Source organism: Dipodomys merriami, unplaced genomic scaffold, assembly GCF_024711535.1.
Source record: "Dipodomys merriami isolate MVZ:Mamm:240054 unplaced genomic scaffold, mDipMer1.0.p SCAF_63, whole genome shotgun sequence".
In the NCBI taxonomy this organism is placed as follows: Eukaryota; Metazoa; Chordata; class Mammalia; order Rodentia; family Heteromyidae; genus Dipodomys; species Dipodomys merriami.
In genome coordinates this window covers 990,802-1,013,067 of record NW_027206213.1, presented here as the reverse complement: position 1 = coordinate 1,013,067, position 22,266 = coordinate 990,802, and the positions used below count along the sequence as shown (strand labels likewise).

The following is a 22,266-nucleotide window of genomic DNA, read 5'->3' as shown; positions in this document are numbered from 1 at the left end:
TCTTTAACATAGGCAATACTATAAAAGTAACTAGGAAAAAAGGAACAATGAAGACTTTTACAGTGCATATGAAAAGTAGGCTACGGTTGATATCAATGAACACATACATAAAAATATTTAACATCTGTGTTTCAATACCATCAACAGACAGGTGTGGTGGTACCACCACATATAATCAAAGCACTTGGTTGGATAAGGATCATACATTCAAGGCCAGCCTAGACTACATTGTAAGAGTCTGTCAAAGAAAGAAATGCACTCGTTACATTGCCCATAGCCCCTCTGTACGGTATTTTCACAATTAAAATAATAATAATAATAGAATAAGAGAGGGAGGGAAAGAGGGAGGAAACATGAACAAGCTTCAAAAGCAAGTCACAAGCCAAAGGAAAAATAGCTTTACATGCCTAGTATTTCATCATTACTTGACAAAGAGCTCTTAAAAATCAGTCAAGTCAAAGCCTCAGCAGAAAAATGGCCACATATGAGCAGGTAAGTCATTGCAGGTAAAGTACAAAGATCTACCACTGTGCATGCACATAAAAGTATCCCATCTCACAAGTGGGAGAAAATAGATCATTCCTTCTGACTAATGGCAAAATTTTTTCAATTATAAACTTATAACAAATGGTAGGGAAATCTAACCCTAACTATTCAGGAGACTGAGATCTGAGGATCACATTTCAAAGCCAGCCTTGAAAGGAAAGTCTTTGAGACTCTTATCCCCAGTTAACTACCAAAAAAGCCAGAAATTGGGTTGTGGCTCAAGGCACTAGCCTTAAGCAATTTGTTGGAAAACTGTTGGAAAAGTTATAAGAAAGTTGATATGTAAGTATTTTAATTACAACATTGTTTATAATTCAATTCTTAATGCCCACAATAAAGAATGTAAGACAGACACAGGTGTCTCACACATGTAACTATAACTGCTTGGGAAGCTGATATCAAGCAAATCCTAATTCAGGGATAGCCTGAGCAGAAAAGTTTGTGAAACCCCTTCTAAACTCATAGGTTGGTGATGTAGGGTGCACCTGTCATCAATCCCAAGCTACTTAGAGACTAAGATTGTAAAGATGACAGTTCTGACGCCAGCACAAGCAGAAAAGCCATGAGATTTCATTTCCACAGATGAAGGGTAGACATGATAGCTCATACCTCTGATTCCAGTAACTATGGGAATCCTAAAGTAGGAATATGCTCAAGTAGGAAACTCAGTCTCAAAAACAACATGCAAAAAAAATAAGACAGACGCATGGCCTAAGTGGTAAGAGTTCCAGCCTAGCAAACATGAGGTCCTAAATTCAATCCCCAGTACTACCAAAAAAGAGTCCACATGATAGATTAGGCAACAACTGAAATGGTCTACAGTATATCATTTAAAATTTTATATAGAGTAGTTGCATTTATGTGATAGATGTGCCTCTGTGTGTGCATTTTCTGAAAAGAGAAGCACAAATGTTCTGAGCACTATTACCTAAAATTCTTCTCCCTTTCTCTTTCCTCCTTCCCTCAGATATTTTCCACTTTCAACAAATATAGAACTTCGTAATTCAATGAAAAGGGAAATTTTTATTACTAAATAAGTTATAACTCAATAGTGATTCTTGACAAATCTTATATTTACGTATGTCCCACTAAAGATATGCCCTTTTTATTTCTACCATTGCCTTCATTTTTCTAGTTTCCTCCTGTTAGCAAATATTTCCTTTGTGCTTTCATCTTACCCTTGGTTTTGGCATCCGAAAGACATTATTATGGAGAGCATGCCAGCTTGTGCGTCAGCAGAATGAATCAAATAACCAAGAGAGTTGACCTTGGATCATTTTCCATGGACCGCACATAAAAGGCAGCCTACGATATGGGACTTGTGATAGACACGCCAAGTTCGAGGCGGAGAAAAGGGAATCAGAAGGAACTCTGGCGTCGCCACTCACAACACACACACCTTCTCTTGGCCCTAGGCTCCAACCTCAGAGTAGGGGGAGAAAGCAAGGCAAATGTCTGTGCCATCTTATTTCTGTAACAGCACTGGACCTGTGACATCAATGCCATCACAAGAAAAGACAAGAGTGTGTGAGCTTTGTTTCCAGTGAAGAGCCTATATTGGAGTGGAGGGTTCAGGAAGTGGAGGTATGGCTCCAGGGAGACAGTGAGGCCCTGAATTCAAGCCCTACTACAAGCATAGAAATAAGAAATCATTGGAGTATGGGGTTCAAAGAAAGAACAGAAAATGAAGTAGCTGAGAGAGATGCAGAGGGAACAAGGGCCAGTAGATTGGGCTGAGGAATTTGGGTATCATCCTGTAGAAAGTGGGGGATGTTAAAAGGCTCAGAGGACAGCTGAGTAAGTGTGTGCTTGTGTATTATATGTGTGATGTAGGTATATTTATTTTTATATCCATGTGCATCCATGCATGCATATATAGTACATATATAAATATTCTACGTGTGTGTGTGTGTGTGTGTGTGTGTGTGTGTGTGTGTGTTTAAACCAAAATATCAATGTAAGAAGGAAAGGCTCAGGGCAAGCAACCCCCGGTTTAGAAGGAAGATGGTAAGAGCAGGCAGAAGTGAATGGGTATAAAAAAAACTCACAGAAATTGAATCACAACTTCCTTTGCTCCTTCAACTATGGATTCTTCTCCAACGAGTAAGATCTCACTGACTACCCGTTACCTAGTAGTCATTCCAAGTTCCCAAGGAGAGAATCGTATTGGCCTTGCTCTGATCCAATTAACTATGGCCAAGGGCAAGGTCATGGATTATAATTCTGGGTGTGAGACCAATCTGTTTGTGAGATCATCTGATGACTAACTACCTCCACCTCTAGACAATATTGCTGGTGATCTTGAGGCCCTCACCATTGACTCAGGATTGCCTGTAGCACCTTCTAAAGTGCATAGGACACAGTTGGCACTCCGAAAGCATTGTGGGAAGGATGCACAATGATTTAACAATGGAAGAAAATCCTGCACAAGGGAGAAGTCACTATGAAGTCATCCAGTCTTCCCTGGACCAGGTGTCTGATTCATCCCACAAGCTCCAACTGCAGCAGATTACATCAGTTGCCTTTCATAGATCAATAAGCTTTTGTGGTCTAGCCTGAAAACCATCCCCCATTTATTTCCCAGATGGATTTAAATTAGGAACTAGGCTCCTCATTCCAGATAACTGACTTCTAAACAAACTTTGGAAACCTGCTTTATTTGTAACCTGAGAAATACAGCCCTTCAAACATGACAATCAATAGGAGAACTAGGTCAAAGGGAAAAAAAGGTATTTGTCAAAGGAAACTTGGCATATATGTGATACTTTTTCCATCTGATTATTTTAGTATTTTCTGTGAAATCCAATTTCCTTAAATGACCTCTGTTCATAGGAAACTATTTGGTTTAATCTGTGGGATCCATGGCATATTTTTAACCATCTTCTTAGGCCAGATCCTTCTCCTCTGAGCGTGCCTGATACCCAAACAGATGTTTCATAACACTCAGCACACATGAGCTCACCACTGGCAAGGCCTTCTCACACAAGCAGCCTGCAGCTCTTCTCACTGTCCCCTGTCAGTCCACAAACCCAAATTCAGAACTCACAGGCAAGCTCGATCCCATACCACAGTAACATAAGAGCAGAAGGTGAAGCCTCCAATGTTGAATTTTCAATTTGCTAATATTTCAAAAATCTAATGAGCAGCTGGAGAAAACGCAATACAAAGAGGGAGCCAAACTAAGTAATATAAAAAGATGTGCAAACTGGCTACCTCAAAAGAATCAAATTAAACCATCCAAGTAAAAGGTTCCAAAGTCACTCAGTTGTTGATGGAATTATAAAACATTAGGGCTGAAAGGCCCCTGGATGCCATCTAGCCTGAGCAAGGGTTTTATTTTACAGATGTGGAAGGTGAGGCCTCCAGAGAGATGATCACTTGCCCCAGGTTTTTACAATGAGTGGGTCACTAGCAGAACAGAAGTAGAGCCCTAACTCCTGGCTCCAACCAAAGGCAGACCACAACCACATACCGCAAGCTTCCTGTCTCCATCCTCCCTGAACTGTTGGTCCCTGAATTTCAAACCTGGGTAAAGACCAGAACCTGGCTAACTAAACCTTTCATCCAAACCATACTGTAACTGTATCAGAGTGTTTCACCTCCAATTTAGGCAAAGGGTTTTGTGGCAATTTTATTGATGAATCAATAAAAACTTTCAGAGATAACATGTTAGCATTTGAAATACAGAAGCCAATGGGAACTCAGAAGCCTTACTACCCTTTTCTCCTTAGAAATGTCCACAAGTGTCCTAAGATCTTTAAACTCCTAACCATGTTTATGGCCTGAGCTTCTTTTGTGGTTGGTGTTCTAGTCTCGGGGCTTGGACTCAGGGCCTGCATACTGTCCCTTAGCTTTTCTCTGCTCAAAAATAGCACTCTACCTGTTGAGCCACAGCTCCACTTCTGGTTCTTTGCTGGCTAATGGAAGATAAGAGTCTCACAGAGTTTCCTGCCCTGGCTGGCGTCAAAGCACAATCCTCACATCTCCACCTCCTGAGTGGCTAGTATTACAGGCATAAACCAAAAGCGCCTGGCAATGGTTGAACCTTTTAAATTCAATTTTTTCCTTATTTTCTTTGGGTAATTGTGCAAAGGGGTTTCAATTCAGCATATCAGTTTGTAAGTACAATTGTATCTTGATCAGTGTCATTCATCATACTTCTCCATCTCTGCCAAATTTACTGTGGCTTAAACTTCTAAGAACCCAAACGTGCAGAAGAAAATCTGAGCTAACAAATTTTGCTCTAGTCAGAGACCCACAGGCATATGAGAGTCATTTGTCAAGTACCAACTTAAATTTGAGTCTTGAGATATTTATAGCAGCACAAGATTCAAGAGGAGAGGCCCTAAGGCCACCTCAGGGATGCTTACCAACCAACTGGGGAGTAATACTGATATGAAAACCTTTCAGAGAAGATCACCAGATACATTGTACATTCCTTCACTGAACATGTATTCACAGAGCGTTTGGCGTAGTCCAGGCTGAACATCAGGCAGTAAAAGACTGAGAAATAGATTGAAAAGTATATTCAAGGACACGACCACAAAGGACTCTATTGCCAAATGTTTAGATTTTATTTTAAGGTAAAGAGCCATCGAAGATCCTTGACCTGGAAAATGAATTGGCCAGAACAAGCTAGGTTCTGGATGAGTCTTTTGACAGCTGTCTCAAGAGCTCATAGATTGTGGCCAACTGCTGCATTGTGTAATATGAACTACGAGTGTTTCAAGAAAGTCTTTGTATTCACTATCTATATGCAGGATAATCCAGTTAAAAGAGAGTGAGTTCCTGAGGCAGACTGAGCCATGTTTTAATCCCACCCTACCTCCTCTTGGCTGTCTAATCTTCAGCAAATTATTTACATAGCTCTGAGACCTCCCGCTCCTTCTCTACAAGGGAGGAAAGGTTTCTTGGTTCACGAGGATTTGATCATGAATTAAGAAGAGCATGAGCCTGGATAGTTCTACTAATTTTACTAATTTATTAAATGATACTATTGCATTTTCTTCTTAGAATTTTGCCAGAGCATATTATCAGAGTTACTAATGTGTAAAAAAAAAAAAAGGCATTTATGCTTTGTCAATGAGGAAGGCAAGGTAACCTCAGGTCAAAGCCCAATCTTGATTCCGAATCAAATGACCCAAAATCAATACTGTAGAGAATTAAACAGGGTTGCAAAGACCAGTGTTATGAAGTGAGCACTCCAGTCGTCCTAGCAACCTTTTAACCAAACACATTTGCTGGCAAATATGACACTAAGAACATCTGGCCTTGCTATTATCCTCTTGCAAGCAAAAACTGATGTCGTGTAAACTGATCTTTAGGCCAGTTATATGGTCTAAGTGTTACAGTGCTTGGGCTGGTGCCTCTGGCTCCAGGCTTTAAGAACTTAATTTCGGGCCACACTCCTCCTAGGAGGGCCACGTGTTTTACTGTAAATTGCCCTGTTTTTCTTTCTTTCTTTCTTTCTTTCTTTCTTTCTTTCTTTCTTTCTTTCTTTCTTTCTTTCATTCTTTCTTTCTTTCTTTCTTTGGGGGGGGGCATTTATGCTGAGTCTGCACCTTTCCTCGAAGATACAGTAAATGTATCACCAATCAGCTGTGCGTGCAAAGTACTATGGGAGAACCTGTAAAAAATATGTGACAGGAGTTAATGTAGCAAGAGAAGGCTGAGAAGAGGAAATACAAGAAAACAGATTCAAGGGCTGCTTCAGTCACATCCCATGCAATATTTTTTTCCTACTTATGGATTTTATTATAGAAGGCAGGTGTGAAGTGCAGATGCTCTAGCCTGCAGCAAGCATTAAAGTAAGAATCCAAACACCTCATACTACTTCCAACTGTCTGTCTACCTGAAACAAGCCATTACCGTGTCTAAGCCTCTGATTCCATCTACACAGAGACATCAAACTTGCATGGCCTATCTCAATCTTTGGGTGATCTCTTGACAAATCACCAAAGCCAATGATTTCTTTGTGTACTTAACCCATGATGCAAGTTCAGATGAAATAAAAGAAGTATTTTCTAGGTTAAAAATAAATCGACTTCACGTACCAACTCCACCCACCCATCAGATACTACTGTTGCAGACCCTTCCTCAGCAGCGATTGTGTCATGACAGTACCCTCATTTACTGACCATAGAAAAGGGACTCTTTGCCATCATCAGCTGGCAGCTATTAGACATTATCTCTATTCTTTGGCTCCTTTCAGACATTTTAGAAACTGTTTGAGACCCTTGATGTGGATGATGAGTAGAAGTATTGGTAGATGAAGGCTAAGAGCTGCCTCCTGTTTCTCTCTGGTTGAAATAAAAAATAGTAGAGCCATTGTTGCATGGAACAAGCAAATGGACTTTCAGACTAATTAGCATCCTTGTTTGCCACAACCCAGTAACCAGGTCTGCAGATCTGCAGCCAGATGGGGGACTGGCCCAGGGTACCAGCAACTCTTAGGCTACGCTTGGAATTTCCCTTCATCTTTAAAGGAAATGAAGCTCTTGAGCCTCCCGGTACATGTTAGATGTCCAGGAACAAAGCCCAGACTAGGTAGTACAGTAAATCCTGACTCTGAGTTGTCATGACAGGAATTTATCACAGATGGTAATCATCAGACTAGAACATCTTGAAGGAAAACGCTTTATCTAGCATCATAAATAAACTGTAACCAAGGCTTAGATTTATATAGCCATAAAAGAAAGCTGTTAGATAGTGGGGAATTTACACTACTGGGTTACAAAATCAGTGTGAACTGGGAGCTCGGGGTGAGGCATGAGAGAAGACAGTAATTTATTTCTGCAGGGAGTGGACTCCCACTTGGAACCTAGCAGATAAGTTTGCAATGAAAACTCAGAGGAACTGGAGTGTTGGTACCCACACACAAGACACTGACATTTCTATAAGTCAACTGCAGTCCAGTCAGGTGTGGCCTTACCTCGCCAAAGCATTCTCTTCCTACTGTGATGGTGTATAAAGGATTTTTCAGCTCATTGCTCACATTACCCATGCTCCTTCTTTCCCCAAATGTCCTCATAGAACTCCACCTGACCAAGAATCGCCCTACTGTGTAGTGCAACACAAGAGGCTCTGGCTGGTGAAACAGCAAAGGCTGCTGACTTCTAGAAGTTTCTCATCTGACTGGGGGGCAGAGGGCAAGGGCATTTGCAGATGAAACAACTGCAGTGTGCAGGCTCACACCGTGGACAAAAGAAGTCCAGAAAGCAAAGCGCAAGAGGCCCCGGTCATGAGGGAAAAGTGTGTGGAGGGCAAGGGACTTGGGTGTAGGACTTGCGGAAAGAGTGGGGGGAGGAGTGATGGTGGCCATGGGGAAGGATTTGGCTTTTCTGAGTCCGTGAGTGAAGTATAACATGTCCCTGGCTTGAGTCATCACATGCCCACATTTCCCTCTTGTCCTAGAGCAAATCAGCTCCTTGGATTCCACAGCCTTGTACCCTTTGTCCCCTTCTGAGTCCTTGCCAAAGGCCTATTAGGACAACTTGGGGTGTTCTGCACGTATCCAACTCTGTCTGGACCCCCAGCACAGGATGACTGTCCTTGAGGAGGATGAGGCCAGGCCCCAGGTAGCTCAGCATTGTGTCTGTGGAGTTAAAATGAAAAGAAGGAGGACGAGGAAGGGTAAGCTCAAAGGTGTGGTCCTCCCTGTCCTCTGTGGGAAGAGATTCTTTAGGCATCCAGGTCACACAGTGGAGATGAACTCAAAGCCAAGAAAGGCTAGGAGCACACAGGTAGCCATACCCTGACCAGCAAGAGAGGAAAAGTCTAAAGGGGAGAGTGAAGGAGGTACATATTCACAAGGAGAGCCTAGAAAGAGGAGATCCCATCCCAGGGATTGAGCATGGGATGGAAGACTCCTGCTGAGGAAGAGCAGAAGTTCCAGGTCTTTAGAAATTCAAGAGGCTGCTGGGAGGGCTCTGGGAAGTTCCCGTTGTTGTCTTGTTAACTCACCAGGAAGTGGCTCAGAAAAAGCAGAATTCAGTATCGATGCGTGTTTGGCAGTAAAAATGTTCCTCAGTTGCATTTCCTAAGAGTGTAAGTGTCCCTGAACACATGCAGAGCATCTAGAAGATTCTCCCACAACCAGATGGAGAACAAGATAGTTTGTGACAGAGCTTTGGGGAATGCCACACCGACCCCAGTAGAGTCTGCTTAGCATGGGAAACCATCTATCAGACCAAGATAGGGGCTTCAGAGACCTATCTCTGAGTTTTGGGACTTCACCGAAGTCTACCTCAGAGAATGGGGCTTTACAGAAACCTATCTCCAAGTTTTGGGACTTCACCGAAGTCTACCTCGGAGAATAGGGCTTCTAAGAGGCCTACTCGTGGGAAAAGATGTGTCTCTGCCTTTCTTCACTGTATAAGAGTGCCTGTTAATCTTTTACTGCTTCTACTGCTTTTTGTACTTGTTCATTATCAACGTTCCCTTATTCAAAGCTCTTTCTTAAGAATGTTGATGACTCCAATATCTGATGAGTGTCTTAAAAATATGACGGACTCACCAGAGTTAAGTGCTAACCTGAAACCCCTCTTATGGAGGCTAGGAGATAAGTTATAAGTAAATATAAAAGTATTGGGGGTTTCACAAAGTCACTTCAGCAGAAGGAATTGTTTGTAAGGGACTTACAAGAAGCTATAGGCTCAGCTAAAACAGAAAGAATGTATGGCAATTGCTGAGATAATTATTTAGGAGAGAGAATTTCCTGCTATTTACTAAGAGAATTGCTAGGTCTCCTTAAAGTTTACTATTAAAGAAGAGACAGGAAAGATCTTATGGGAAAGTTAAGGCCTCTATAAAAATAGGTAATGGTTAATTGGTGACAAACATCGAAACCCAAACCCATTGTATTCCTTAGAGATAAGCCGAAGACAAATGCCTATCAGGTGCCCAGCTGGTGACCACCCAAGAAAGAAGCCATGCAGCAAGATTGTGTAACCTTTTGCCCTTTCTCATGAGACTTCTGTTATAAAAGTTTGCTATCCTCTGCATTAAATCGCACTCAGCACTCAGCACTCAGCACTCAGCATCCACTCCTAATGTGTGTGAATTGTCTGTTTGCCATCTCCCCACCTATTCCAGGTTCCTCCCTTAGGTGTCCTCCGTCGTCCCGACAGAACCCGGTCCGCGGCAGGGGAAGTCATGGTCATGGAGAGAGAAATGTATTGATTTCAGTTTTCTTCGCATTAGTAGAGAGCTGCCTCCATAGCATGCTGTCCAACCCCGTGATCAAAGGGGGACGACACGCAAAGCTGAGATCAGATGCTGCGTGTACCAGGAGTATCAGCCCCCAACATCAGGTCTACTGCGCGCCACCCTCCCACCTGCCACTCACAAGCTCATGTTTCTTTCTCTGATTTTCTTCTAGGGACGCTGTATCAACTTCACCAGAGTCAAGAACAATCAACCAGCCAAGTACCCCCTCAACAATGCCTACCATACCACCTCCCCACCCCCTGCTCCCATCTACACCCCCCCACCTCCTGCCCCCCACTGCCCTCCCCCACCCCCCAGTGCTCCCACCCCTCTAATCCCCTCCCCTCCTTCCACCCTTCCCCCTCCTCCTCAGGCTCCACCTCCTAACAGGGCACCACCCCCCTCCCGGCCTCCTCCAAGGCCTTCTGTCTAGAACTCAAAAGTCTGTGTTCTGGGCTGTCTCAGAAACTTCGGGAAGGAGGCCCCTTTGCACCATTAGAACAAGTCTTTCCAGCTAGAGGGGCGAGTGGTGATTAAGCCCACTGATGTTCACATACTTTAAGAATTGGTTGGCAGTACCAAAATACTGATGATTGTGATCAGCCGAAAGAAAGGGAAAGTTTGACTTGCCTGAGGACAAATTTTTGAGGCAACTATAGTCACATTTATAGCCCATCATCTCTGGAAGGTTCCAGACACAGCAAAACTGCCAAGATGTTCCCAATGGGCTTGTGTCTCGTGAAGACCAGGAAGAAAATCAGTTCCCTATGAGTGGAAAGCAGAGTCAGGTAAGAAATGACATTGCCAGTTTTATGGATGCCATCTTCCCTCCACTCCAACACAGTGACTTGACGTGGACCTGTGGCTGGGAAACAAAAAGAACCCTCACCCTGGAAGGTGGAAATCTTTACTGATGATTTTGGAAAAGTTTGAGAGTCCACAGGGTGGCAAGAAACTCAGTTTCAAACAGGTATCCAAAAGGATGTTCTCCTTGGATTGTCAGATAGATTTTAAAAAATGCCTCGTTTGCTTTTAAAAGTCTCTCCGTTTCTAAGTGAGGAAGGGAGCGGGAGTTTACTGATGGGAAAGGTATGTTGCCATGTTGATGTGTAAGTGAAATCAGTCACGTGCTTTGACAGGGAAGTATTCGTGAAAGCATCAGACAATTTCTAAAGCCCAGAGACCATCAGCTGCTAGAGGTGGCTGGCTTTGGTCACACATCCTCCCCTAAGTCCAACAGACCATGGGATTGTCCAAAGCAATCTGTTCATGATTATCCTTGAAAAAAAAAAACTCAAGGTTTAACGTTGGTTTAAATCACTTGAGATAAGTGATTGGTGCTGTTTTCCAGAGACAAATACAACTTGATCTTCATAAAATAGCATCCTTAATACCTAACACACATTATGAATTATTGTATTCTTTCTCGATAAAGTTGTACACCAGAGATTTCTAAGTGAAGGTAAGAGACAATGGTACAGACATAAGAAAACTATCTCCAGGTTCTCTGATTAACCCTGAAAATGGCATATGTGTAGATACAAATGTATTTCCCCTTAGCTTTTCAACATACACCCCAATGTTATCATCTACTAAGCAAGGGGGAGTATACAAGATATGCCATACAGAAAGGTTCTGCTTGAAACTCCCACTATACATGGGGCTCTGAGTCTGTTTCATCGGTAAGTCCTGCAATCACTTTATAAACACTGAGCTTTACCACCTAGGGGTAAAAACAGTGGTCATTGACAAAGGCAATGTACCACCTTGTTTGAAATGGTCTCCCCCCTCAACTTTCCACAAGCCTACAATTCCTGTCTCAACCACCTTCAAATTCTTAAATCCTTTCTGGAACAAAGCAGAATATAAAATTAATACAAACTTGATGTTTGGGGATATGGTTTTTAAAGATTCCTCAAGAACCCATCAAGCTAACCTACTTCCCTCCCCTTGCTTAGAAAAGAGATATTAAGATGTGGCATATGTTCCATAAACACCCATTTTTGTGTCTGTGACAGACATTACTAATCAATCACAGCATTATTCCCCATTAAAATCAATAGTGTTTTTATTTCCAACCATCTTTCTCAAATTACAACCCTAAAAACTGACTCTTCATTGGTCAGAATTGAGAGAAAGAAAGTAACACAATTTGCAATCGTTACCTTAAAAAAGGCAAACACAAGTAGGAATTGTCAGGGAGGAGATGGGGAAGGCTACCAGCATAAAAGATATATTCAAGGGAAAATAGCCCTAGAAAAGTGCCTCAGTTGGGGACCATGGGCACTGGTCTGCAGTGCCAACTGCCAAGCTTGACACTTCTCCAAATGTGCCTCAGGCCCTGCCCTTCTCTCATGGCTGCCTTCCAGAGAATCCCCAGCTTTCTCGGAAAGCTGAGGTCAGAGATGGTTTTCAAGACTTAGGAAAGCAGCCTCCCTCCCCCTCATCCATCCCTGCCACACTGTCTGCTTTCAGAACACAGGGCTTCTTCTTTAGTCTCAGCTCTCCTCCGTGACATTGCTGATCCCCAGGAAACCATTTCTTAAGAGAGTGGGTTTCTCAGGCTCACCGGGCCCATAGCAACTGTTTTGACTGCTGGCAGTACAAAACAGTCCACCCACCCCACATGACTCAATAGACAATGATGCCGAGATTCATGTGCCACAAGCTGGCGGGCATCCAATGAGAACACAACGTCCAATATCCCAACAGCACGTCAATCAGAGCCCTGTGCAGTTTCCAAGGTGCTGTGCTGAAGTGTTTTGATGAGATAGGGAACTGCAGACGTGGATCATTTTGAAAAGGATTAACAGGATTTGTCCTTAAAACTGGCCCATCATACCATCCCTTAGGAAGGAGAAGTCACTGTGTGAACAAGGTAATACTTTCATGGTAGACTTAAAGGCAGGACAATTCTTTAACTGGTTTAGAAGAAAATCTATCAGTTCAATGTCTTTTGCTGTAAATGACCAGGGGAGATGTGATTGTGATTAGGAAACTGCACCAAAAAAAAAAAATTAACCCTCATGTTATTGTCCTTATGAAGTTTTTTTTTAAATGAAAGCCAAATTTTTTGTTGTATATATTCATATTCCATGTGTTAGGTGGAAACATTTCCTATCCAGTGTGAATACAAAGAACAGGTGTAGTAAATTATTATAAAGCCAGTGATATTTCATGGCAGGTTTTTCTACCAAGCTGTGCTTGTTGGTTTTTCCCATGACTGTATTGCCTTTATAAATGTATGAATAGTTATGGAAATGACGAGACCCTTTTTTTGCACAGCATTGATAACAATTGCTAAGAACTGTGGTCCCCTCCGTTGGCAACTTTTTCACAAAGTTTCTTAACTGCAGCTTGGTTTATTCTTCAGTGGGACACAAACACCTCTTTTACTGAGGTTAAGGACAGAGTTGGTGATGAATTAGTTCATAGTTTTGGATAACTTGCTATAGGTAACCTCCCTGTAGATGCCATTCAAATGGTCAAAGATGATGTTGAAATGCTAAATTTGCTAAATTGCTAATTTGCTAAATTGCAAACACTATCAGATGGGGTGGGAGCTTCAACAAAGAACTACAGAGATAATAAGATGGTAGGCAACACTCTCAGCCCTGTGTGAATGCAATTTTTTTAAAAAGTCAATGCTGTGTGGAATGGGTTGAATTAGTTCACAAACTATATAAAGATAGATGCAGTAAAAAGCCTGTTAATGCTCACCAGGTGGGGATGGCGTTTTCTAGCAATTGCCTTTTCTAGTTATCTGAGCTCTGCATATCATCATACTTGGATAACCAGTTTAAAAGAATTAGAATATGATTTTTGAATACACTTAACATTAAACTCTTCTAACTCTTCTTGTTGTTCTGTGATAGTTCTGTTGTGGATCTTTTGTACATCTTTGTCATTGCTATAAAAAGAATCAGTTATCACTGCACCATGCTGTAGGAGACGGGACTGAACCTGTACAATGTCAAACCCTGGAAGTTGCTTTTTTAAAAAAATAATAATAAATTCCTAAAATCAGCTGTTTTACTGGTTATTTGTTTATTTGTTATGAAAATAAAGTGCATATTGTTCAAGTACTTAGCATATAGATCACAGCATAACTGTACATTGATTCACATTTCTCAAATCATTTTATAGCCTCCACTAAACCACCTAGATTATTATTTCTTCTTTATCTCTCCAAAGTATTCTATATTTATAGTAATAATTTTCAAATATATCAACAATTTCCATGTGTTAAATGGCCAATAGACATGTGAAGAAATACTCAACACCTCTGGCCATAGAGGAAACACAAATCAAAGCAACACTGATTTTCCACTTCACCAAAGTTGGTGAAGTTGACCATTATCAAGAAAACAAACTATAACAGATGCTAGTGAGGATGTGGCCAAAAGGGAATAAGATTCCTAATACACTGTTGGTGAACTTGTTCAACAACTCTGGAAAGCAGTATGGAGGTTCCTCAAATAACTAAACATAGAGCTATCCTATGATCCAGCAATCCCACTCCTGGGCATTTATCCAAAAGATTAAAATCTAGGATACAAAAAAGCACTATCCCAACCATGTTTATTGCTGCACTATTCACCCATCACCAAGGTATGGAAACAGCACAGATGCCCCAATGGACAAATGGATGTGTGTGTGTGTGTGTGTGTGTGTGTGTGTGTGTGTGTGTGTAATAGAATTTTACTCATCCATTTAAAAGGATGATATTATTTGTAAAGAAATGGAAAGACCTGGAGAAACCCCGAGACAAAGGTTGCATGTTTTCCATCCTATGTGGAAGCTAGCATTAGCTTATAAACATATTAGTAAATCCATTTAAAAATTTAAATATACTGGTGGACTGACTGAAATGTGATAGATTCAAGGGAGAATTCAAAATACTGAAATTCCTTAGAAAGACAAAAGTTCAACAAAATAAACACCAAGAAACAGGTACTTGAAAGGTTGGGGTAGGGCCAAAGGGAAAGTGCTATACAAATGGCGAGAAGACGGGACCATGCAGTCAAAATTTCAATGTGTATCTTACAAAATTAAGAAAAGAGGGGCTGGGGAGGTGGTAGAGCGCTTGCCTTGCATGCATGAGGCCCACAGTTTGATTCCTCAGCACCACATAAGCAGAAAAAGCCGGAAGTGGCACTGTGGCTCAAGTGGTAGAGTGCTAGCCTTGAGCTGAAGAGCTGAGGGACAGCGCCCAGGCCCAGAGTTTAGGCCCCACGACTGACAGAGATAAAAAAAAAAAAAAAGTAAAATAAAAAGTTGAAGGCAGATCCAAAAACCAAAGGGTCACAGCCATAATCCTAGTTACTTAGGAGGCTAAGATCTGAGAATCACAGTACAAGCCAGCCTGTATGGGCAAATCCACAAAATTCTTATTTCCAAATAACCAACAAGAAGCTAGATTGGAAGTATGACTCAAATGAGCTTGTGCTCTATCATTTGAGTCATACTTCCAATCTAGCTTCTTGTTGGTTATTTGGAAATAAGAATAGAGCACAAGCTATGAGCAGAAAAAGCCAAGCAAGAGCTTGAAGACCTAAATTCCAATTCTGATGCTGACCAAAAAAGAAAGTAAAGGCAGAAAAATATAGGCAGAAGATGTGCTTTATCAGTTAAGATTCTCTTTGGCCATCCAAGCAAAAGGCTTACTGCTTCTCTATACATAGCAGGGTCACACGGCTTGCAGCTGCCCAAGAAAGACTAGAAATATTCTTCTGGGCTGGGAAGGTGGCTCAGTGGTAGAGTGCTTGCCTTGCATGCATGAGGCCCTGGGTTCAATTCCTCAGCACCACATAAGCAAAAAGAAAAAAGCCGGAAGTGGTGCTGTGGCTCAAGTGGTAGAGCGCTAGCCTTGAGCTGAAGAGCTGAGGGACAGTGCCCAGGCCCAGAGTTCAGGTCCCACGACCTGACACACACACAAAAAAAATTCCTCTGTGGACATGTTCTTTCTCTATTTCTGGTACAAGTCAGTTCATTTCTCTTAGCTACATCAATTCAGCTCCTCCATTTATAATTTTTGTCAGTAGAAGAGTGTCTCTTTCTAGTTCCAGAATTTATTTCTTTTGAGGCCTCATTAAGACTTGAATCCATCTTAAGTGGAATAAAACCACCTGTAAACAGAAAGACATGCTATAATTTTTCCAAGTTTTCATTAATATTCATTTTTAAAGCTCTGGGCACAAATATAGTTTTCAATTGCATTCTTAATACATGATTTTTTAGATAATCAGTTAGTAATTTGAAAGGAAAAAGAAAACCTTGGAGCCCTACTCCCTGAACCAAAATAAATTCCAACTATACTGAAGTGTAATAAATAAAACCAGGAAAGTACTACACATGGGGAAAAAATGCTAAATGTATTGTGAAAGTTCTATATACTGCTTGTGTGAACAATCAACTTTCTCATGAAATTGCTTTCAAATACTCTTGAATACTGCTTCATTACTTTTGGTTGAATAAACAAAAGAATCATCAATGGCCTGGAGGAAGATCAGTTATCAGTTGCTGACTGAAAGAGAGTTTGAGAGGTGTAAGTGTTCATCCAAAGTTCCATTTTTGTCTGCATGTCGCAGAGTTATCCTTTACCTATAAAGCAATCAGAATAACACCTTTGCCCTCTCCACACCTTGTAATCAAGATCAATGTTATAATTACAAACCACTGAATACCAAGGTATAGATCTGTCTATGCTAAACAGATGTTTGTTATTCTAAACAAAATTGTGTTACATTTATCATGACCACCACACCCCACTCCCAAAGTTAATTGCATCTAAACATGTTTAACCATATTTCCACCTGGTGTGATCTTTGAACTCTCTTATTTTTCTGCTGTTATTCAAATTGTTGCTAAGTTATGTCTAGTCTTCCTTTCTCTGCTTAACTTAGGACCTTTTATTTTAATTTTTAGAGATCAAAGCTATGCAACATTTTCATTTCCTAGTGCCATTTCACAGTGTGTTTGTAAAGCAATAGTAGCAGCTGACAAAAATCTGGCCTGTCACTAAACAACTCCAAGTATAACTCTGTTAAAAGATACTAGATTAATTGTGTCTATTTGCTGCTTCATCCAGCATCTTCAGTTGGGAGTTTCTTATAAACATTAATATAGATGTAACTCATAAGACGTTCTATTGTGTAATAAAGCAGTTTACATTCTTGCAAAACATTTTTAAAGTAATAAAAATGCGGCAAGTGCAGGAAACAATTCGCTTTCTTTGCATGGAGAGGTCGTAAGTCAAGAGGCCTGTCAATCACTGATGACTAGCTCCTTCTGAATCTGTGTACTCCCAAGAGTAATCAAGCAAGCCTCTTCAGCCATACTCCCTTCCTTCCCTTCCTGTCTTTTTTAATACATAGTACTACTGCTAAAATCATGAGAAAAAGTTGTATTTTAAACTCTTGCTACATAAGTTTGTTAATATGTTAAGATGTAAAATACATGTCAAGAGGATATTGCTACTGGGGGGGGTGTTTTGTTTTACTTGAAGGAATTAATTTTTAATTTCCTATTATATCTGAAGCATTCATATGGAAATAATTTCATTCCTCCAAATCTTTATGAAATCTGCAGATCAGAACTAGAAATTAGGCTCCAATGGCAAGGCAAAACACAAAGAAATAAATAGCTATGTAACCTAAAAGAAACATCTGATTATATAGTTGCAAGGTGACATTTCCCACACTAAGAAGCTCAGTGGCCTTCACAGTGTTTGGAGAAAGGAATCTAAAAGAGGGGGAGAGATGTACACAGTGAACACAACTTCTTTTTTTAAAATACAAGCACCTTGTCACTTTTTTCCCCATGGGTATCAGTCCAATGGTGCAGAATTCCAAGTTCATAGGTTTTGGCTTAGTGTTCTAAAACATGTACAGGATACCTGTAATGCTTTAAAAGATGAGTTTGAAATTAAGGATAAGTTGAACTTCTACCCAAGTTCATGTGGAGAAAAATACATTATGCAAATCTGAAGAATGGTTCGTAGATGAGATGAACAGAAACATTCCCATTCACCTGAGTGCAGAAACAGCACTGGATTCTGTTCAATTCCTCTTACACTAAATGATGGCAAAGATGATGGAGCTCTGACAGCCAGTGAACAAATTCATGCTTCAGGGTCCCAATTATCTCTCCAGGAGGAAAGGTGGGTGAATTACAGTCAGGGAATGGGTGAGGTTGAGAAGAATTGGGGAGAACGATGGAAGGGGTGATATTGATCGGAATACATTGTACTCATAAATGGATATCCTGAATTTAAATGCCTTTATACAACTACTTAAAGATAATTTTTTAAATTATCTCTCTAGGGAGGGAAATTTCTGTTCTCACTTCAAATAGGCATGTATTTTCTGCAGATTAAGTTTTCTAGATGGTCCTCTCCACTCTGGATGGAATTAAGTATGAGGAGCATTTCTTATAGAGCTGGTGTCTGTTCTGTCTTCCCCAGTGGTAGAATCTCCACAGAGAATAAGTCCTGCAGAGCCAGACGGACTTGATTTCACTTCCTGACATTCCACTTCTCAAACAGTTGCATGCCCCAGACAGAGCTACTGAACCAACACTGGCTCTGAATGGACCCTGGAGACTTCTCTGTTATTGCTGTGTCTGATGACTTACACAGCATTCTAGTGGTTTAATCAGCACCTTGAGGGGCTCTTTTCAGCTGGGAAGGTGGCTCAGTGGTAGAGTGCTTGCCTTGCATGCATGAGGCCCTGGGTTTGATTCCTCAGCACCACATAAGCAGAAAAAGCTGGAAGTGGTGCTGTGGCTCAAGTGGTAGAGCACTAGCCTTGAGCTGAAGAGCTGAGGGACAGTGCCCAGGCCCAGAGTTCAGGCACCATGACTGGCAAAAAATAAAAAATAAAATTTTCTTTTCAAAATATCTTTATTTGGGGGGGGAGGCGCAAGATGGTGTTCCTAGAATTCCCACACTCAGGAGAGTTTGAGGCAAGGCATAGCTCTGGGGTAAAACGCTGCCTCAAACTAGAGATAATTAACAAGTTCTCATTTCTCATTGCCTTTGAGCCAACCTTCAAAAATGCAGACTCTCACTTGGTGGCACTTCAGGATCCCTCTGAAAATTCATTAACTTTGTCAACCTACTAGATAATGTTTCAGTGCACTCACATTCTTCCACATTTTATGTCAGTTGAGGTCAAGTCCTTTGGATTTTGACTTGGGAGGAAAAATAAAAGTAGATGCCAGCACTGGCAATCATCACCAAAAAACAACTCCAATTTTCCTCATTTGTTTGTCAAATATTCTGTGACAGGACATTTGATCTCCTGCCATCGTATAAATATATATAGCAACACATAACTCTTGTGTCATGGCTCATTACAGAGACAGCAAGAACCTAGAATTCAGTCAGGCTGTGGTGATACCTATTAATGCACCCAGAAAGAAAGCACCTGCTTATTTGAAGATTTGTGTTCTGATCCAGGACACAAATGCCCGAATGGGTTTCACTCAGCTGGTGATAAGGAAGTCTCTCCTCTGCTTGCTGAGCTCCCCTTCTGCAGCTAAACCATAATCCTATAATCCTAGCTACTGGGGAGGCTGAGATCTGAGGATCACAGTTGGAAGCCAGTCTGGGCAAGAAACTCCATTGGACTCTTATCTCCAATTAACCACCAAAAAGCCAGACGTGGAGCTGTGTCCTAAGTGGCTGAGAGAAGAAAAGGTTTGGAAACAGCATCCAAGTCCTGAGTTCAAGCCCTAGGACTGGTACCAAAAAGAAATGAATGTTTCTGGAATAGAAATGAATGCCCATTCTCCCTCCCCTTTTAAAATTAAAATTAATAGAATTTAATAACAGAGAAATTGAAGAAATAATGCAGAGCTCTCTAATATCCCCTTCCCTGTCAATCACAACTTCCACTAATGTTACACTTGAATCAATGTGAACACTTTATCATGTACTATAGGTATTTATATAGCTTGGAATTCACACTCTGTTCTGCTCTTCTACGGGACACATGAGTGCTTTAACATGTGCACATGAACCCACCAGGTCTCATTCACTAGTGTGCAGAATAGGCTCATTGCCCTACAAATCCCCTGTGCTGCACCTACTCCTCTCCCTCCTCTTCCTCTGTGTGTTAAGTTTCTCTAAGAAGGCAGAGCCAGTGTACACCCACATTGATGTGAATGTGCATGTAGAAGAAATGTATTAGGAAACTGTTCTCTAATCTCCTGCAGACTGGAGACCCAGGGATGCTAGTAGTAGGGCAGAGTCCAAGACTGAAGTTCTTGGGACAGAAGAAGCCAAGAGTGCTCTCAGTCCAAGGTAAAAAGCCTGAGAGTTATCGGGGAGTGGTGGGGGGAGCAGGAGGAGGGGGCGGCAATGGAGGCCCTAGCAGAGGGAGCGGCCATGATCATCTGGAGGAGAAAGGACATTTTCTACATGACAGCAGTTCAAGGGATCCACTACAGCATCTCCTGGGGCTCCCATGTCCAGATTTAAAAGTAAATGGGCAAAGAATGAAGCCACGCCCTGAGAAACAGGACTCAAGAGCCCAAAGGCGGTAAGGATATGGGAAATCTCATCCAGTAAGCCTTCTGGACCAGCAGAGATGCTGGCAAAAATCAACAAAGGAAGAGCATGATGAGGAGCCATATCTGCTGTGCTATTAACTAGAGCAACACTAGTACTTCTCACTTAGGTTCCCTGGGAAACGAGACAAACCAGAATGCTGGCAAAGTGGACCCAGACATGGTAGCAAGTAGACCCAGGCAACATGAGGTCTGTGGCAAATACTATGGTGCTCTTTAAAACCAGTACTCCATTCCCAAGTTGTTGGTAGTACCACCTACTGGTGGTTCGTAACTGAGTCCTATCTGAAACTTCTTCTTGGTCAAAGAAGATTGCTTTGGCCAAGGAAGGATAAGTTATCCTCTAATAGAACAACCCAGAGACAAAGACTGGTTGAGGAGGCCCACCAAGAGCCAATCGTTTGCCTTGCCTTGCCTTCAGATGATCTGATGTGCTTTCCTAGCACCAGAGCTCCTTATAGGATCAGCTGAGGCTCCTTTGCAGTCCTATTACACATCTGCCTTCTAGAGTTCATACTTGTGGAGCTCCTTCCACAATAAACCTCCCACATGCAACTCTGACTCAGTCTCTTCCAAAGAACCCAATCTAACACAAATGTTCCTAGCATGGGAAAAGATCTGCAAATGATTTGGAAAATCATCTATTCTGACAGCATGTAACCACTCTCCAACATCTGCACATTTGCTCATCTCTATGTGCCAGGAATTAGCCTACACTCTTTCATATTTATTATTTCACTTAATCTTTAAACCTGTTAGGTAAATGAGAAGTATAAATGCTTTGGACTATTCTACAGCTTACATATGATTCGAGTATGTCCCCCACAGGGCTTGGCCCCCCAGTGTAGACATGTGGAAAGATAGTAAGATCTTTTGGGGGCTACTGGGAGATCACAAGACTCATCCCTATCCTGTAACCTACCTTGTGGTCCACGATACTTCCTGTCCAGGTTAACTATGGAAAAGTGTAATAAAACTTTACAACAAGTACAAGAATGTAAAAGGGGTGTTCTGTACACCATTATCCATGATAAAGTCATTGTCTTGGTTAGCAAGAATTAACTTGGAAGTATCAAATAATTTAAACATAACCTTAAAAAATTAAGGTACCCATTAAGTAATATATCTATACTTTCCAATTGGCAAAGGAAAAAGAGAAGGAAATGTTGATTATTAATCTGATAGAGGGTAGAAAAAAAGGGACTTGCTATCAACCCTTTCCCCAAGTCCATTATTCAGCAGTTGGATTTTTTAAAACATAGTGAATAGACTTTGCTGAAGATAAGGCCTTCCATATCTTCCCTTCTTTTCCCACCTCCCTTTCTCTTTGACATATCCCTAAATTGCAATACTTCCAAAGTTGCACTTAATTTGAAATTAAAAGACATAGACTCCTACACTAAGTATCCATACACTAAGTATCCATTGCAACTTAACTCATGCCCTTAATATGATATGCATAAGAAACAGTCTTCATTTATTATCACGAAATAGCATTCATTATCGTTAAAGTTAATATGACATAATATATTTCTCCATTCTCTGCAAAATGAACATTTGGGTGTGTGTGTGTGTGTGTGTGTGTGTGTGTGTGTGTGTGTGTGTGTGTGTGTGTGTGTGTGTGTGTGTGTGTGTGTGTGTGTGTGTGTGTGTGTGTGCGTGCGCGCACCCCAGTTCTGGGGCTTGAATTCAGGGACTAGATGCTGACCCTGAACTTTTGAGCTCAAGGCTAGCACTCTAATACTTGAGCCACAACTCCATTTTTGGTGGTTAATTGGAGATAAGAGTCTCACAGCCTTTTCTGCCAAAGCTGGCTTCAAACCTTAATCCTCAGATCTCAGTCTCCTAAATAACTAGGATTATAGACCTGAGCCAGCAGCACCTGGTCTATTTTTAAAACCAATTAATTAGCATATGTTTACTATACAAGGAAGTTTCATT

The 22,266-nt window shown here is 41.3% G+C and overlaps 1 protein-coding gene across 1 annotated transcript in view; it reads left to right on the top strand.

Moving 5' to 3' along the window:
* Antxr1 (ANTXR cell adhesion molecule 1) overlaps positions 1 to 13,779 on the top strand; it is a 213,392-nt gene extending 199,613 nt beyond the window's left edge. The window contains exon 18 of the mRNA XM_070004483.1: positions 9,926 to 13,779. Within this exon, the coding sequence (XP_069860584.1) occupies positions 9,926 to 10,186 (261 nt within the window). The 3' untranslated portion in view covers positions 10,187 to 13,779. The remainder of the gene's footprint in view (positions 1 to 9,925) is intronic.
* The last annotated feature ends 8,487 nt before the right edge of the window (positions 13,780 to 22,266 follow it).